Source organism: Cydia pomonella, chromosome 6 (assembly GCF_033807575.1).
Source record: "Cydia pomonella isolate Wapato2018A chromosome 6, ilCydPomo1, whole genome shotgun sequence".
NCBI lineage: Eukaryota > Metazoa > Arthropoda > Insecta > Lepidoptera > Tortricidae > Cydia > Cydia pomonella.
Window position 1 is genome coordinate 2117613 of NC_084708.1, and position 19879 is coordinate 2137491.

A 19879-nucleotide genomic window follows, 5' to 3' on the forward strand; every position below is an offset into this window, starting at 1 on the left:
GCTTGTGTTGAGGGTACTTAGACAACGATATATATAATATATAGATATTTATAAATACTTAAATACATAGAAAACACCCATGACTCAGGACCAAATATCCATGCACATCTCACGAATAAATGCCCTTACCAGGATTTGAACCCGGGACCATCAGCTTCGTAGGCAGGGTCACTACCCATTAGACCAAACCGGTCGTCAATAATGTATCTACGTTATGGTTATGTGTCGTGGTATGATTATATAGAATATATCCCTTACGCATTTTTTTTTGTCTACATTGTGTTTTGCTTAACTCCTTTAATTTTAAGGGTGCATTCCTGAGCTTAAATTAAGTTACTTTATCAAAAACACCGATATTCTAATTAACTCCATTTCGGAGATAATAAAAAAATCTAATAAGGTCTCTATAAAGTGTACACTTGCCTTAGGGCTTGTTTTCATCTTAATTGGTGTTTAGGATGAGTTTATGCATTTGCTACTAAACGCAAGTACTATCTCGGACGATCGATGTTCGAAATTATATTGACAAGTTTTCAATTGTTTGGTTAAAGGCCTGTTTCACAATGTCCAAGTAAAGTCCACAATAAGCTACTTGCCACTTATCTGACGAATAAAGTCATCATTTACAATCTTCAAATACGCTTAACTGGTGGATGGATGCCTTTACAACTTAAGGTAGTTTTATCTGGCAGTTAATTTTTTTTTTATACTACGTCAGTGGCAAACAAGCATACGGCCCGCCTGATGGTAAGCAGTCTCCGTAGCCTATGTACGCCTGCAACTTCAGAGGAGTTACTTGCGCGTTGCCGACCCTAAACCCGCCCCCCCTAGTTGAGCTGTGGCAACCTTACTCACCGGCAGGAACACAACATTATGAGTAGGGTCTAGTGTTATTTGTTAATTAGCTAACCAATAGGTACTTGACTAGGACATTGTGAAACAGGTCCTTAGTTAAACACCATGCCCATGTTACAACAGAGCTGTATGCAGCATTAATTTAATTCTTACGAAAAATAAATTAAACTAAGTAAATAATAAGCAATTTATTTTGTATGCCATTCATACATTTAAGCAGACTAACGGCCCGATTCGAAAAAAGACATACGATAACGATAAGTTATGGTGTAGACAAGTTCTCATTTAGATATCGTTTATATAAATAATAAATAAATATTATAGGACATTATTACACAAATTGACTGAGTCCCACAGTAAGCTCAATAAGGCTTGTGTTGAGGGTACTTAGGCAACGATATATATAATATATAAATATTTGTAAATACTTAAATACATAGAAAAAACCCATGACTCAGGAACAAATATCCATGCTCATCAGTCATCACACGAATAAATGCCCATACCAGGATTTGAACCCGGGACCATCGGCTTCATAGGCAGGGTCACTTCCCACTAGGCCAGACCGGTCGTCAAATAATTATAATTGACATAATGTCTTATAATTGACAGTATTAAATATTGTAGGTAGATCTTATTGGGATCACAGCGGAATCGAAATAAACGTCAATTTTGATGTCTTTTAGTTATCGATCATTCAAAGATATTCCCAAGATCTTAAACGTGTCTTAATCATTCTTCGAATCGGGCCGTAAGTATCACTCCAGATTAGATTCATTCTCGTAACTTCATAGTTATAACGCGATGTTCCTTATTAAACGAAATAGGAAGATGTTGAATTTTTTATTAGATGTAGTTGAAGTCTTTTGTATGATTACAATTACAAAAGACGTAAAAAAGCGTCTGAATGTCCACCAAAAAAGGAGCGTATCATATTTCAGTGTCAGAAAGAAGTTCTGATCCTCAGTGTCAGATAACTTCCGTCAACCAAGGACGCGCTGGTCGGATCGTGTAACTTTAATAATACTCGTTAAACTACAGTATAAACATTACTTGCAGTACAGGGACTTTAAGGGATGACTCACGCTACACCGGGCCGGCGCCGGGCAGGAGCATCCGACACGTCATTTTCTATGACGGCTACTCGGTGATCACGTGGTGTTTTCCATAGAAGCTCCGGCCCGGCCCTGGCCCGGTCTCGCGTGAGTCATCCTTAAGCCCGTGACAGACGGAGAATATCTAATAGCAAGGCATCTTATTACGATATATTTTACGAGTACGTACCATTTGACAGAGTCCATATACGAAGTAATAATATATTTTTTGGTATCTTACGATATATTGCTGATTACGTTTGTTGTCCCGTAATGATAAGTTTAATAAAATTAATTAAGTCTAATATAACTTTTAAGTATTAAGATTTAGACTTATGTAATACTAACAAAAAATGAGATCGATGTTAATTTTAAATAAAGATTGAAAAAATTTAAATTGATATATAGCTCGGTTTTTACGATATATTTTGGTATATTTCGTCTTCTCACAATGTAGGTGCTAGACAGAGAGCGATATATATTTTGGTATCGTTAGAGTGTGTGGTGCTTAGTTATACCATAAGACATCTGTCGGTATCTTACGGACTAATAATATATTATAATATGGCTCCGTCTGTGACGGACTTTATGCTGTTATTTTTCATAACATATCAAATCAATCATTAACCCTAGACAAAACTGAATGATGAGTGATATTCGAAAGGGTTAAAATAGACATTCAACTTATATTTTTAGATTAACATTACTCATATATATATTTCCGTCAGAAATACGCTCCGATCATCAGTGTCGAATAACTTCCGCAAATCATCAAATGTTATTCCACACAAAAGTTCCGAAAAACTCATTGGTACTAGCCAGGATTTGAACCGGCGACCTCTTGATTGTAAATCGGACGTCAGAGAGCCTACCGCAAACCACGTTCGACATGTTGCCTCTCTGTCGCACTTATAAATTTTTAAGTGTGACGGGACGGCAACACGTCGAACGTGGTTCGCGGTAGGCCGTCAAATCCACTCGGCCACCACCGCTACCGACACACGTGATGCTCAGTAGGGGGTCGGACGCCCGCGCGGGTTCGTACCTGGTGCAAAGGTTATCGCCATTTAACGTAACAATGCGGCTTGTGTTATGGGTACCTTTGCGCTGTGGACAACTGTGTGTGGGGGGGGGGGGGGCTTAAGTTAGTCTTAAGTTTTGTTATTTTTTATGTATTTGTTTTTGTACTGCGCCAATTGATATATTATGTATGTATGTATAAACTCTTTATTGTACAAAATACAAAATATAAATATGGCACAGGATAATCAGTACAAAGGCGAACTTATCCCTTTAAGGGATTTCTTCCAGTTAACCTTTGAGTAGATGAGAGTTGATGAAGAATGGTAGACAAATATAGCACTGAGTACAATAGGCTAGAGGAAAGTCAATAAAATTATAAAAGAGGGCGAAAATAAATAAAATTAAATAAAAAATTGAAGTGATAGTATAACAAATATAAAGAATACCTATATTATATACAATAATTATACATTTATAGTCACAAATAACTTAAAACTGGTCAGATAGCCACAGCATCTTTAACTGTCCCTTAAGCGATGCTACGGACCGCAATTGCCTTAAGGAGGTAGGCAACTCATTCCAAAGCTATTATAATTTGCTAAGTTAAAATACTGTGGGCACAAACCCCACACGGAAGCAACACAATGTAGTTGGTATTATGTACTGTCGTGGGAACATTGTCGCTTGAGCTTTAGGTAATCTGTTCCGCAATTAAAGTTTTTTGGCAATTAATTAAGGTATTATGTGTTACAGTTCCGTCTCGAAGTAAACATAAAAATGATGATTTATTTTGTTATTTTTTAAAAATTTTAGTGTAGAGTAAAGTGTAAAATTGGTATATAATAACTTTGGTTTTAACATACGCAATATACCTAAGTTGCGGAAAGCTTCCAAAAAGTTGGAAAAGTTCGCAGGAATATCAGTAAAATTTCACAGTATGGATAATTTAGTTGTATTTCTAATTATTTACAATTCGCTCTCAATCCCTCAAATGTTAACTGGAAGAGATTCCTAAAAGGAGCTTTAGGAAATCTGTTCCGCAATTAAAGTTTTTTGGCAATTAATTAAGGTATTATGTGTTACAGTTCCGTCTCGAAGTAAACATAAAAATGATGATTTATTTTGTTATTTTTTAAAAATTTTAGTGTAGAGTAAAGTGTAAAATTGGTATATAATAACTTTGGTTTTAACATACGCAATATACCTAAGTTGCGGAAAGCTTCCAAAAAGTTGGAAAAGTTCGCAGGAATATCAGTAAAATTTCACAGTATAGATAATTTAGTTGTATTTCTAATTATTTACAATTCGCTCTCAATCCCTCAAATGTTAACTAGAAGAGATCTCGTAAAGGGATAAGTTCGCTACACACACCTCTGACCCGAGAAGATTTAAATGCCTCCTAAATTGTAGGAGACTATCTCACTATGGGACCGGCGAAAAACTTGGCGAAATACATCTTTTCAAAACATCTTATAAATACATTATGCGGTAACCAGGCTGTCAATCGCAAGATCAGTACCCCTAGTGTAAATAAATTCGATTTCCAAACGTGACGTACGCGTTTGCGTTTAGTCTCATTTTGTATTGAATTTCGAAAGAGCGCGCCAAGCGGGACGTTTTGGAAACTCAAAATCCTATACAAAATGACACTTAACGCAAACGCGTTCGTCACGTTATGATGTCGATCACAGTTACACTAGGGGTACAGAATCTGACCGTATCTGACTCATATTTTATGAATCGCAATTACACTTGTCAAAAATAACGTCTTCTTTCGTAGATTGATCGATATTGCGTGACATAGAACAATAACTCTAACGGTCTACATCAACTGTTCAGCAACGTAACACTAAAGAAGGTTACCTACTTAACTGAACAAGGCGAAATAACATAAATATATATATATTTATATATTTTCTCAATTTCTGTATCTTTTTATGTAGTGTGCAATAATGATTATTATTATTATTATTATAAATAAATATTATCGAGTCAGACCAAGTTAAGTTGGCAACAATTTTGATAGCCCGTCCTGTGCTAGTGTTATGGAAACGCCATAATTTCCTAAAAATTTGACGTTTAAAATAAAACTTGCACTGTCTGGGCTGTCAAAATCGCTGCCAACTTATATTGGTCTGACTCTAGGATATTATTACACAAATTGACTAAGTCCCAGAGTAAGCTTGTGTTGTGGGTACTTAGACAACGATATATAAAATATATTCGTATTTATAAATACTTAGATACATTGAAAACACCCATGACTTAGGAACAAATATCCGTGCTCACGCACGAAAATGTCCTTACCAGGAATTGAACCCGGGGCCATCGGCTTCATAGGCAGGGTTGCACCTTCTAAGCCAGACAGGTGGTCAAAATTAACTTTAGAGACAATTTTATGGGATGTCATCATCATTAGTGCTAACTGCTAATTGCAAAGGTGACAAATCAATCAGCTTCATACGTTTCATTTAAATAGTAAATACTGCAATAGTACCTTACAAATTAGACCCGGCAACATACATATGTAGATATACTATGAATTTTGTGAAATGATTTTTACGTCTAAGACCCTAAACTGTTATGACTCCTGTACACGATGGCCCAGCGTAGGCCAGTCTTAGGGACGCATTTATGTGTTAGAGGGAGCAAGTGATATTGCTATCTCATTCCACCGCATAGCTGCGTCCCTTAGACTGGCCTACGCTGAGATATCGTAGCTGGGCTAGTGTAGCTGTAGAGGAGGAGGATGAGATTTTATGCGAGCGGTCAGCTACCGTGTAAGGTACGTAGCAAAGCAACACTGTCGTTTAAAAAGCAACTGTATCGTGATAGTATTAAAGTTCAAATCTATGGAACATGTTATGGTAATGTAGTACAATCGACCATCTCGGTGTAGGCGAGCACTCATATTATTATATAGATTTGAACCTTAATTCTATCACGATATAGTTGCTTTTTAAAGGACACTGTTGGTTTGCCACGTGCCTAATACGGGAGTTGACGTGCTCGCATAAAAGAAACAATGGCTTTTGTATGCTTTTTTTTAACAGATTAGGATTTGAGGCCTTACATGAAGTCAGAAAATTCATACTATACCTAACTAAGCGGATACGGTGTTCAAACTAATCTTCGCACAACTATATTGTTTCTAATAGAACATTGTTTTTCAAAAATACGTTAGCTCTCTTGTTTCCTTTCCACGGGCTTATTGGAGACGCTTTTCCTTGTCACCTAGTCAGCGGGAACCAGGAGGTAAGACGAACTAACTAACGAACGTCTAAAACCACGAACGAATCCGCCTTGAAGTGGAGCGACGCGGGGTCTTTATCAGCCAGCGCCCCGTCGCGCGACCCATATAGGCCCATAATATGGGCGTTAGTTGGTCAGGCACCACCAGTCCAGTGAGCCTTTAACTCGCCCGCTCTCCGTAGCCCTGCACGTGGGCTGCGTACTGGAGAATCTAGTCCTTGAGTATAATAAAGATACAAACTAACCTCAGGCTGTGGCTGCACTCGCGCCGGTAACGCACGTGCGATTTCTGGTGACGCGGAACGCTCGCGTTCGCGCATCTCGTTCGCTAACGCCGCTGCGCGCGCCGCTCGCGCTGCAACTTCGAGTGATCCGCTGGATTTACTCCTAAAAAGGAATAAGGGTTTTAGGCCAGAGTGTAAAATTGACAGGGAAAAAAGCTCATTAAAACTAAACGTAGATGGCGCTCTCGGTACCACATTTATATGAAATTAGACAGTCACATTTATTTGTAAATAACGCTCTTGACGTTTTGGACTTAGGAGCAGGTTATCTGGAACCAAAGGAAATTCAAAATGCTACCCATGAGCTCCATCATCCGGCACATCGAAAAAGCTCTTGAGTAATTGACGGATCCTTCCTAAGGGGGCAACTGCACAAAAGATCCCTATGAGCCGAAGTGTGTCCGCAAGGGCTCCCGAAAATAATAAGATTAGATAAGATAAAATGGTACATTTTTCTATTCTGTATCATGCCAATGTCAATTTACTATGGGAAATATTCTCGAACGAGAACACCCGTACAAAAGGGAGAATGTTTTCGAGAACGGCACAACTCTACAACTGCAGCTGCGTTAGTGTTGCGCCGTCGTTGTTGCTGCAGCTTTACCTGTCAATTTCATTGACAAAAGGCATGACGGAATTAACGTCATAATAAATAAAAAATAATAAAAAACATTTATTTCAGACAGAGCCCATACAATCTTATTAGTTAATCTTAAAAACTAATTATTAATTGATGTTCTTAACTAGCATTACAATTTACGAAATTAAAATAAATAAATAAACTTAATAAGCACAACATAGGGTCAGCAGTGTTTGACAACATGCATGGACGTCCACCGGGCTAACATAGGGTTGTCCCAGTGGTTAGCAAACACGCTCAAGATGCGATTGGGACTGCCGCGCAGACGGGACATGAGCGAGGCACACCTTTTCCTCATCACGGCCGCAAAGCCGTCTGTCCTGGCTTCGACAAACATGCCAGACGCGCTACAGTCATAGCCGGGACAGTAATGCGGCGGCGAACTTTAGTCATTTTATCAAAGAAATTATCAGATACAGCGACGGCAACAACGACATTATTGAAGTTGCAATTGACATTCGAACGTCACCTTAATAGACATGAAATTTGCCTTCCCCATTGCAAACATTTATGCAGCTACTAAATATTTATTTATTTACTTAAATATTTATGTGTCACTAAGGAGACTGTGCATAAAATTCGAGTGGCACAGAGGGCCATGGAGCACGCCATCAAACTTCAAGATCGAGTGAGGAATGTCGAGATCTGACGTCGCACCAAGGTGCAAGACGTCGGATACGTCATTACCAAATTAAAATGGAGCTGGGTGGGACTTGTAGATGGGCCAAAATGTTAACGGAACGGTGGCCGCTTTCAGACGAAAGGAGTGCCTGGCGTCCGTTGCCTCGTTGGGTGGACGACATTCGGAAGATTGTGAGTCACTTCTGGAGATTGGCTCAGGACCTGGATAAGTGGCGCACTCAAAGCTGTAGGCGATAAAAGGCTGATATGATGATGACTGTACACTGTACAGTGTTGCCACATTAAGAAATCGGTTAGCTGCCCTTATTTTTTTGGATAAAAAATAAAAGTGTCGGTTATTGGTTCCTGTTGGTTATTGGTGCTACTACGTTATATAGTTCGCGTCATCCACTATGACGCGCAGATTTGTGAAATCTAACCCTTAATAACATGACAATACGAGTCAAGACACGTGCCTTCGTGAATAAGACGATCTATACATAGAGTTCTAAGATGCCAGCAAATTCTGCTCCGTGCGATCTCACCTCGTCAATAGTGCCAGATAAATATTTTTTTTTTGCTCTAAAGAAGATTCGAGGTCCCGAACTGCTTGCTTGACGTCTTGGAATCGTGAGTTCGTGTTTCACCAAGGCAATAAATCTATATTTAAGTAATACAGTATTACCTGACAGGCCTGTCAATAGGACCAAGCATGGACAGAGGCTGCGACGGTGCAGAGGGAGCGGGGGGTAGGTACATGACGTGTCCGCCCCAGGAGAGGTAGTTTATGCCAGGCCGCCACGGTATGGATTCCTCCTGGTGGAAAAGAGATCATTAGTTATGTAACGTGTTGTTTTCTTCTTTTATTTTTCCACGAATAAACGCTCTCTATTCTAGGTTAAAGGAAATGCGAAAAAGGAGTGGGTCCTGTGGAAAAAATTACGACAAAGAAGAGGTTATAAATATGACGAGCGACATAAGGATATGAAAGAAAGAATACCTATGCTACCCTGAATTCAAGTGAGATGGATATATGAAATAAGTTTATAATGACATTATTAACATGGACAGGCCTCTTCTTAACAAGAAAGGAAACATGTTCTTTTGGTTCCCAATATTGAGAATCAAGGAGTCTTAAGCAAGATAGTACAGTCAAAGAATTTAATTTGTGACCCATTTCGTACCTTGTCTCAGTGACAATAGTATGAGGTCTCTAGCGAGTTTCTTGTTGTTTGTCACTGTGACAAGGTACGAAATGGTACTGAAATTAAATTCCTTGACCGTACCTCATGTACTTTTCATGAATCAGACTTTATAACAAAAGGCGACTTAAAGAGAGAAGATGCATTATCCACGGAATGTAATATCAAACGGAGTCCGTAACTACAGTGATAACTTACCTTTTCCGACGGCGGCGTAGAATACTCCTTCTTAATATCATCTTCAGCAACCTTCGCTCTCGCAGGTGGCTGATACAGCAGCGGATTGCTCAACAAATTCGGCGCTGACTTTGTCAGAAACCAGTTCTATTCAGGCTCTTCCAGCATCGGCTCGTGTTCGAAATCAAAACCTCTTGGAACCCGAGGCCGCTTCTAAAACCCCCGACTGAGCATAAGGGATGGTTTGACGATGATAACTTACCTTTTCCGATGGCGGCGTAGAATTCTTCTTCTTAATATCATCTTCAGCAACCTTCGCTCTCCCAGGTGGCTGATACAGCAGCGGATTGCTCAACGAACTCGGCGCAGTCTTCGTCAGATACCAGTTCTGCTCAGGTTCTTGGAGCATCGGCTCGTGTTCCAAATCGATCCTTCTGGAAACCTAGGCCGCTCCTAAAACCCTCGACTGAGCATACGGGATGGTTTGACGATGATAACTTACCTTTTCCGATGGCGGCGTAGAATACTCCTTCTTAATATCATCTTCAGCAACCTTCGCTCTCGCAGGTGGCTGATACAGCAGCGGATTGCTCAACAAATTCGGCGCTGACTTTGTCAGAAACCAGTTCTGTTCAGGCTCTTCCAGCATCGGCTCGTGTTCGAAATCAAAACCTCCTGGAACCCTAGGCCGCTTCTAAAACCCCCGAGTGAGCATAAAGGATAGGTAGACGATGATAACTTACCTTTTCCGACGGTGGCGTAGAATTCTCCTCCTTAATATCATCTTCAGCAACCTTCGCTCTCGCAGGTGGCTGATACAGCAGCGGATTGCTCAACGAATTCGGTGCTGACTTCGTCAGAAACCAGTTCTGTTCAGGCTCTTGCAGCATTGGCTCGTGTTCCAAATCGAACCTTCTAGACCCCAACGCAGCTCCCAAAGCCCCTGACACGGATTTCCGGAGTTTTTGGAGGCTGTTGAAACCTTGTTGCAGCTGCTTGCCCTGGAAACATTCGTAGAAGCACGACATGCCTTTTAACTATGCGGAAATGGAGGTGTTCTTAATAGTAATGATGAGCTGATGAGGAATAAAGGTTCGATTGGAATTTACTTTACGAAATGTGAGGTAAAGATGTATAAGTCAACAAAGAAGATTAGTAAAGTATTAAATCGGTAGAGGAAATAATTTCTTTAGTATTGTCCTAAATAAGACTCGCAAGATAAGTTTCGTCTAAATGCAGTAACAGAAAATATGAAATTTGTTCTTTGGAGTTGCGTAGCCAAAAAAAGGGTATTTCTTATTTTTTTTCTGACTGACTCTCTGGGGCTGATATCGCTTCTGTGAGTAACAAATTTCTGTATCTCTTATCCTTTAAAATTTTCCTCCGATTAATTGAGAAGAATAACTCCAAATGTTAAAGAGTTTTAGGAAGGTACGTGCCAGCTTGAGATGACTTTACAGAGAATGCTTTGAAATGGAAACATATAATGATAGGTATGAATGAATGTTTCTAAAGTTACTTACTTTGGTTAGTAGGATGATGAAGAGTTAGTAGTGAGTTGAGTACTGATTGCCTTTACTCCTCCTCAGCGAGTACGCGAGAGTTTGGGTGCAGGTAAGGCCAAATATTAGTCTGTTAGTTACAATGTTAGTAAAATTTTGAAAAGTAATAATTTTAGTGTCAAAGAGATAGTAGCTTTGTTTGAACTAGGCATGATTGCATTTCGTCAAGATAATATGATTTAATTGTAATAAAATTAGCTTTAGAAATTGATACAAATTTTTAGCCAAAGTACAGAGATTCAGTTTTAAGACCAAAAGGCATTCTGTTAAACTCGTAAGTACCAAAACGAATGACAAATAAATCTTATCGGTATAAATTTTAAATCATCAATCGTATGTTCAATGGAGACGAAACGAGACTTATTTTAAGACAGGTAATATAAAAATTGCAACATTTTAGTACTGTTCTCTTGAAAATTAAAATCATATATTCATTGCAAGAATGTAGTACACAAAACAAGTTCTTACAATATAAAAATGTCCAATACATTCTGCTTAACACAACATGCAAAGAAGGTTCCCTATAAGTTTATAAAGCATTATTTAAAATAGCACATAACGATTAATGCGAAACAGTTTAATGTTTATCAACAGTTTAATGATTGAATTTATTCTGATAAATAAGTTTGTTTTGGACCGAGCGCGTTTGAGGTTTTGCGAACTAAAAACATTGACTTTGATATTTCACTCTAATAGAGGTGCTGTTCGTACAGTTTACACACATAGTACGGGCCCTCTTTCGCCCTAAATTACAAAAAAACTTGCTTTACACATTGCGACAATAAACAGGGGGCTTCTGTGCTGTCCTCAACAGTTCATAGACGCTTCCTATTGGATTAATAAAATGATTTAGGCACTCTGCTACCTCGTTCAACCAAAGCTACCTGCCCTACCCCCGCGTACTCCTCCCCGCCCCCGCCTCCATACCTTGTCGTCGCGCGGCAGGCTGAGGCTGAAGGGCTGCGCGCCCGGGCTGTAGGTGGCGAGCCCCGAGCCGCGCGGCGCGGCCGTCCCGCTGACGCCGTCCGAGCTGCTGTCGCCGAGGTCCTGTTGCGGGGTCCAGGCCGGTGTTGTGTCTGGGACCTGTGCAAACAGTTAGCGTTTTGATTGTCTCAAAATAATGTCTGAAAGCTCAAAATAACCCATATGATATTTGTAGGGTAACCTAACTTCACCGTAAGCCATTAGAAAAGTTTAAAAACTAGTTAGTAGACCCCAATTTTCTTTTGAAAGAATTTTTGACTTTTGTGCTGAATGGGTAAGTAAGTAAATATGGTATGAATAGCGGAATTCGGGAATCGCGAAATAGTCAGAGAAAGCTACATATATAGATTAAGTTAACATGTTCACATCTAAGTCTAACTCAGTTCACTGCGCTCAATTTAAATTCTGATTGCGTCTAAGGCCTTCATCTCTCACGTACGTATGTATCTATTGTGTCGTGTTAAATATGCTGTCTTCCCATAAAATGTGATATTTTACACAGAGTAAAATGTCAACCTATGACTGAGGTTGATATTATCACCATAAGAATTTATCTTACATGTCTTGAAGGCGACTCGATCCGTTGATCACTATGCGCGTGGTCTCCTGATATGCCGGAATCACCCGACTTGTCGGCCGACTGGTCTGATCGCGGTGAGGACTCGGCTGAAATGTCGGCTGACACTTTGGTTTCCACGGCTAGTGGTTGGGTTTCTGTTGAAAAAGGTGCTGTTTATTTAGGTGGATTCGTTAGATTGTATCATAAATAAACAATGAATACATATTTTGTCAATACGCTCCGGCTGTCGAAGAGGCGGTTTTTCACATTACGTTAGTGAGTACGGTGGAGTATTCGTATAAGTAAAGACTAAATTGGAAAGCAAATTCACATTTATTTAACATATTTCTGTATACTTTATTAATCGAACGCATAATAAAGTATACACGAACGGAACATTACTGCATGTCCAGCTGCCAGACTTTCAAAACAAAACTTGGTTTGGCAAGCTTTGCTTTAAAAGAGAACATGACCAGAATCATCCTAGGGTACTTGTCTGCTAGTCAAATCAATTTCTTTTTTAGAGCTGTTAAAACGATTAGTCACTTTGGTAGGTAGGTATTTATCTGAAAACAGAACAAGTGATGTCACGGTCAAGTCCTTTACTTTTTTAGTTCTATCCGATTTATTAAATATAAATTGTGTCAAAAAATAACTGTTCTCTACGTTTTTCTAATAATTTTCTGATGCTTTATTTCGTGCATGGTGTGAAATAATTTATTTTAAATACAGGCATCATTGCTATTGTGGTCGCAAGCGAACCTATATCTAGCGACCAGTCTGAAAAGAGTACGGATTGCGACACTACAACATAGGCCTAGCAGTCTTACCCGAAGCGAGATGGGCATCCAACGTCGCTAGCTGCCTCCATGCTGCTGCGGGCGAGAATCGCGGCACGGCGCGCTGTTTTTTAGGCAACGTTGGACGCAGGCGCAGCGCTATGCCGAGAGAGCCGTCCGAGTCTGACGCGTCTGAGGAAAGCGCGGATTCAGAAGACACTGGAAAAGGATAAAAGAGGTAAGTTACGAGTGTCAACAAGTTTGTAAAAGTTACAAACGTTTTGCTTATCGTGTTCAAAGGATTACTTCCAAGCTGATATTAGGCACCCTTTAGTGAAATGGTGTGAAACAGGAAGAAAAATACAACACATTTGAAAGTTGTAATTAAGATGTTTTTCTGACATTAAATTTCAAAGCTTCTTATTCTTATACTAGCCACAATGAGACACAATGCTTGCCGATCTTGTGACTTGAAATGTAATACACTTCCGACAAAAACTATCAAGCTCCCTGCTTAACGCACCCTCAAGACTATCTTTAGGACTCTTTCTATTAATCTTAACGTTTGATCCCGGTTCCAGCTTCATCTTTCAGCCTCCACTTTGGAGCTTTTGGAGTCCGCTAAATCTTTAAAACTCACCGGCAGTAGAGCATCATTAGACAACATTTCCATCTTTACCACTTAGATGGTTGGCAGTCCTCAACAGTGCATTTCTCCAGAAACTTCCTGCCTCGTACGTGTGGAACGAAACGTCGCCTGCGGTATTTGCGGACCGATACGACCTTCGAATCTTCAAGAAAAATTTAGAGCGCACTCCCATCTTCAACATCGTCAACGAATTTACAACCCCTCTGGTATTGCGGGTGTTTATGGGCGATTACAATCAGGTGATTTGTCTGTTCGTTTCCCTCCCATATCATAAAAAAGATACTCACAGTTCTTAACCTTACAGTCCTCCTTCAGCTTGGCATTGAACTCCTCAAACTCCGCATCCTCGGCATGGTAGCCCAGCAGCTTCTGTTCGATGGCGTGGAAGTTGCTGATCTCCTCGATGATAGGGCTGCCGAGTCCAGGGAAGTCCTTCAGGTGGTCTTGGACCTCGAACTGTTTGCTTTCGATCATGCCGAAGTAGAATTGTTTTGAGGGAGCTGGTGTATGCCTAGAATATCAGGTTAGTAATGAGGTATAGAAATCGTTGTGGTAAAACTATTACCTAAGTCTCGCTGGTCAGTCTAAATTCGTAGTAATAATAAAGATAGGTATACGTCTTTAGGTCATAAATGTCATAATTTTAGTGTTCAATAAATTTAATGGAACAGTCTTTCACAAATCGATCTTGTCTCATAGTAATTAAGTCTGCCCTTTGTACAGTCCGCGTTTTAGTAGCGGATGAAACAGCTCACCAAAAATATCTGCCACTTATTAATTTTCAAATTTTAGATAAATCTGTACCTATTGGAGAATGGTAGAATATTTTTGACGCGTAGTCTGATCCGCTACGTTTGATGCTGACTGTACTCATGTTTTAGCAATGAAGTTAATAAACAAGGCGCTTGTTCAGAATAACTTTCTTTTTTGTACTGTAAATTTTGATAGTTTCCGGATGCCTATAAAAATATACACTGCAAAAGACCTTTCTTTGCCAAATGATTTTGTAGATAAATCTACAACTAATTTGAACATTGAAAATGTGACCACGGTCAAATATGGATCTAATTCTTTAAATCTAGAAAAGAGGTCTACTTCATGAATTTTGATAGATATTTGGTACTTACTTCTCCTTGGAAATAACATGATTCGACGTCTTATTTCTCGCAGGAGAAATCTTTCTAATCGGAGAGATCTTTCTCGTAGGCGAGTGTTCAGGAGTTGACTCTTTTCCTGACGCCTGCCCTCTATCAGGTATCGCTCTACCTTTATCTTTACTCATTTTATCTCCATTTGTTATTACATTTGTTTTACCATTAACTTTACTCTGAATTACAGTTGACTTGATTTTACTTTCAGTAACTCTGGTTAGCGGTCGTCTACTAACAACTGCTTTAGTTTCTGGTTTGCTAACATTCGTTTTAAGACTAGACTCTTTGACTTTGCTCGGTGTTTTCGTTGGGTTTGGTTTCTGCGTCGTTTTGTTCTGACTAGTTTTATTTTCACTTACATTAATTTTAGCCCCTAATTCGTTTCTTATTCTACTTGTCGCCTTCTTCAGTTCCGCTTGAAATTCATCTTTTTCTTCACTATTTTTAGGTAATAGTGAAGGAAGAGATTTTCTCAAAGGCTCACTCGGTTGGAGTCTGGATGCCTTCAGCTGTTCTCCTATAGCTTTCATCCTGCTTTCGTGCGTAGTTCTTGGAGATGCGCTGTCTCGTTCACTCGAGATTAGCGTGTCAAAAGTCTTTTCTCTCCTTAATACGGGTTGCTCTGTATCAACCTTTTTAAATCGTTCTGAATGTCTAAAGTTTCTGTTTAGCAATGGTGTTTTCCATGCCTCGCTATCGTTTGTCTTGGATGTTTTCGCTCTACATCCGCTGACCCTGTCTGTTCTCTTTCTGTAATCTTGCTTTTGTAATAAATGTTCTTCTCTTTTCAACGACGCTGTACTCTGAATCATGTCTTGAGTATCAGGATATTTGAAGTGTTGTTCTTTGTCTTTGTAGGGTGACTTGTACCGTCGCTCGAAGGACTGGTCGTCCAAGGACTTGTAGGCCGTGTAGGAGTTCCTGGCGACTTCAGGCTCATGGCTGAGCTTCTTGGTCTCATGCCTGGTCCTGAAGAGTCGGAGCTTCCTTTGGGGTTCCGGTCTCGCATTCCCTTCGCTGGAATCTGGCGATGAACCCTCACGGTTCTGGAAATAGATAATTGTTGGTATACTGTTTAAGAAACATGTAACTAACATTAAGTATCATATTTTGTATCGCTGTATAATACAATTGCTCAAGTCGCTACGTCCACTAAATCTAGTACGCTTCTTAGAAGATTATTTCCTTTTGACTGAACTCAAATTATGTGAAAATTATGCTTGTATAAGTTGATTTTTTTGATGAGTGACTGAATTACTCGTGAGATCTTAACAGCAGCGTTTTTACAAGTACGTAACTAGTTCAAATATCTTACTCACATCATTGGTAGGTGGTGGCGGTGCTCTGTACTTCTTCCTGAAATGTCTCTTGCATTTTTTCGGCTCATCCTCTCGTAGATCAGGCTCGGAACCGAATCTCTTGTTCAAACCGCCATCTGAAAATACAGATATTACTGATTAGCCATTATCAATCCGTATATGTATCTTTTTTACAGTAGTCAGTGAATGCACTCTCTTATTAATAATGAGATTTATGAAAGAGTAGTGCATGGGGTCATGCTTGGGACTATATTGTTCTATTTGTGTCGTCGTTATATATTGTAATTCTTGTGTAAATGGTTGCTTGTTGATTGGGAGAGTGGCAATTGATAATGTACTTGCTTTCGCTAACCCTAAGGTAAAAATTCATATAATATTTCCTGTTTCCTATATAGTTTATATTGAGTGAGGAAACTGACTTCTGTAACACAGGTTTTTCTTCTGTATCACTCAGAAGCCAGGGATTTCAACACTTATCTGTACTTGCTTTTTGCCAATAAAATAATATTTTTACTATATTTGTGTAAGAATTTAGGAAAACTACAGCGGGCTTGAAGCTCGCTGACGCTTATGGCACCTACTGATCAAAAATCATGTTGTATCAATCAATAATTTACTTACTCTCGTTATGCCTAAGGTCGAGATTTGTGTAAGAGCGGTGCAGCGGATCTCTCTCGCGGGCCCGCAGTTCGCTGTCGCTCGTGGCCCCTGCCGACCGGGACCGGTAGGCGTTGGTGTGCTGAAATATTAAATATCATATCCAATACAATGATATTATAACTATAGACATGGAATACCCTAACATAACAAGCGAAAAAAATGCTTGCAACGTCACGGCAGCACACACTCACAATATGTTTATGGTGTACATACACAAAAGACGTAAAGAGATCGTTAAAATAATATAATTAAAATAGTACCTAAGTAAAAAAGAGACGAGTAGTGTTTGTCACTTGCGCGTCAGAGCAAACTGTACAATCGTCATAAGTGCTTAAATTTTGGAGCTTTATTACCTATCTATAGCTTATAATATCATTGATTCAATATTAATTTCCTCAATTCGTGGTGTTGAATCGGTTCAGTAGTGTCATATTTAGATGTTTATACAAATGAAGTAGAAGAGGCAGCGGGTAAATTGTTCCCTAATAATAATAGCCACAGGTACATAATATGGTTCTCAGAAATAAATACACGATTTTCACCAAATAACCGGAAATATGTACAATAAAGATCGGCATACAATACACAGCCGATTCGTGAAAATATACCCTCGAAAGTTAAATAACTACTAAATGCTGCAACTGACCTGATTTTTTCGCATACTCGTATCTATATCTTCTTAAGTTCATAATTTTCCAGTATTCTGAGGTATGCTTTCCGCCAATTGAATTAACACCTTTAATAAACGTTTTCCTTGCTACTGAGGGAAGCGGCGATTTTTTGTTAAATCTAAATTCATATTGCGTGTTAGCGCCATATATGGGATTGGTTTCAGCGATTGTTTTTCACGAGCTGTTTCTATTAGGGCCACACCACACTAGCGTCTCCCGAGCGCCGGCGTCTAGTTAACTCTATGGCTGCTGCTCGACGCAACGTTGGCGCAACTGCGCAGCGACGCCATTTTCCATAGCGCTGACTAGACCTCACGCTTCGACGCTCAAAAGACGCTAGTGTGTGTAGGTCCTTATAAGACAGTGTTGTAGTTATACAAAGTATAGGTACAGTATTAGTGTTAGACCAAGCTAAGTTGGCAGCGCAAGACCGCGCAAGTGTTATTTTAAACGTCAAATTTCTATGAGATTATGAAGTTTAAATAACACTTGCACGGTCTGGGCTATCAAAATCGCTGCTAACTTAGCTCAGTCTAACTCTATGTCAGGTCGTATAGACAAAATTAATATGGAGAGCTGCTATACTTTGGTGGTGGTATGGTAACTACGGCACAAAGGTTCTTGAATAGCGATTGCGAACCAGAAATAGAGAAGGCTCCAAAAAGATGATCCAATGATCTGGGCAACATTGTATGGAACCTTAAAGCTGAAATGATGATAGAAATATAGGATCAAAGCTGATTTTTCCCCGTCAGCAACAAATGCATGGTACTTACACATAAAATACTTAGATTAGAACTTAATTTATGATTTGCAAGCATTGTATTTTGGTTCTCATTCGACTGCAAAGATTTTTCTGAGTCGACAATATAGAGTATATTACGTACCACATGCCCATGTGAAGTCCTAGTGGTCTCGGGAACTACTGAAGTTGGTCTTCGTCCGCTGATCGTGCCCCCGGAGTGCAAAATGGCGCCATTGTCTGTACTGCGCAGCCGAGGCGACTCTGTTAAGGATGGGAGCACCTGGAAGTTGGAAGAATAATTGGTTACAAATAATAATAGAAAACACAACACCTGTATATAACAAGCATCAACGTTAGGACCTTATTATCAGACAGCAGAATAGAGGAATTGATACGCTACAAAATCAATAAAAAGGGACCTAATAGGTGTATGTGAAACGAGAAGGGAACATGAAACAATTTAAGAGTATACTGATTTCATACTATACCACACAGCTGGTTCTAAGGGCAGAAATGGTGTCGGGTTCTTAATAAATAAATAAAACACCTAAAAACAAGATAATCAGCTTAAAAAGCTACTCCAATCGCGTGGCAAGGTTCATACAGAGATCATAGCAGATTCAGTGCATCTTGGGATATTAATTTCTTTCTACAACTACTCATTTTCATTATTAAATATCGGGTCATTAACGTTTTATTGCTCCATAATAAGGAGGATCAACAGATGCACACGTTGGCTGACCGACGCAGACACAACCAACCTTTCAAACATTGTTGAACTAGGAGTCGGACTAAGACAAATAAGTCAAGCATTGAGTAGTCATATTTGTTATATGGAATTGCTATAACATTAGGGAAAAATAGTTGGTAATACGTAAAGCGGTAACTGATGGTTTGTTCCTGTTCACTATTTCAATAGCATCTGTTAACAGCAATAATTCCTGCGGTGGAAGCATGGTTCCATTTTTATCACTTGTCACTATGCCCGTGACTTTCGCGCTTACATACTTGTTAGAACGTGCCAGGCATGGTGACAAATGATAAAGAGCCGACCATCTTAGCCCTACTGTTTCTCATGCTGCTCGCTGCAGCGCCATTACGCCAGCATCAACATTGAACAAAGCAGATCGGTTGAATGAGGCATAAAATCACCAACATCTATCAACAGTGGTGGTGGCTTCTTCTCTGACCATATCGCCATCATCCGTCAACATTGCCCTAATTGCTTACCTTCGGCGCGTGTCGGAGCGGTTCGTGGGGCAGCGTGTGCGCACGATGCGCGCGCAGCGGCGCGTGCTGCTGGCTGCCCGCTTGCCCCATCGCGCTATTTTATCAGCATCTGAAAAGAGGAAAACAACATCAGTTAAATAATTGTTTAAAGAACTAATATCTTTGTATCTAGGGGTAGTGGATGGTAATGGTAATAGCCATTTGTCATCAGATTTTTATTTGGATAACTGAACTGAATGTGGTTGAGTTGTGCAAAAGAATAGACACAACTAGCACAAAAACGTCTGCAAATAGCAAATGACACGGCAATTGTAGTTACTGATTTCAATTTTCACTATCTTTACTCATTATTAACTTAATATAAACGGGAATTAATCGCGTATTTATTATTATTATTATTATATAATTATAGGCGAGCAGCT

At 39.5% G+C, this 19879-nt stretch overlaps 1 protein-coding gene across 3 annotated transcripts in view; it reads right to left on the bottom strand.

The window, feature by feature from the left end:
* Positions 1-19879, bottom strand: part of LOC133518612 (uncharacterized) — a 254454-nt gene that overhangs the window by 49528 nt on the left and 185047 nt on the right. For all 3 annotated transcript variants that reach the window (XM_061852274.1, XM_061852276.1, XM_061852275.1), the window contains 12 exons: positions 19458-19566; positions 18370-18507; positions 16773-16890; positions 16152-16267; positions 14809-15878; positions 13969-14192; positions 13084-13251; positions 12254-12408; positions 11638-11793; positions 9892-10149; positions 8455-8585; positions 6470-6611 (listed from right to left, as the gene is read on the bottom strand). In XM_061852274.1, coding sequence (XP_061708258.1) covers positions 6470-6611; positions 8455-8585; positions 9892-10149; positions 11638-11793; positions 12254-12408; positions 13084-13251; positions 13969-14192; positions 14809-15878; positions 16152-16267; positions 16773-16890; positions 18370-18507; positions 19458-19547 — 2766 coding nt within the window. In that variant the 5' untranslated portion in view covers positions 19548-19566. The remainder of the gene's footprint in view (positions 1-6469; positions 6612-8454; positions 8586-9891; positions 10150-11637; positions 11794-12253; positions 12409-13083; positions 13252-13968; positions 14193-14808; positions 15879-16151; positions 16268-16772; positions 16891-18369; positions 18508-19457; positions 19567-19879) is intronic.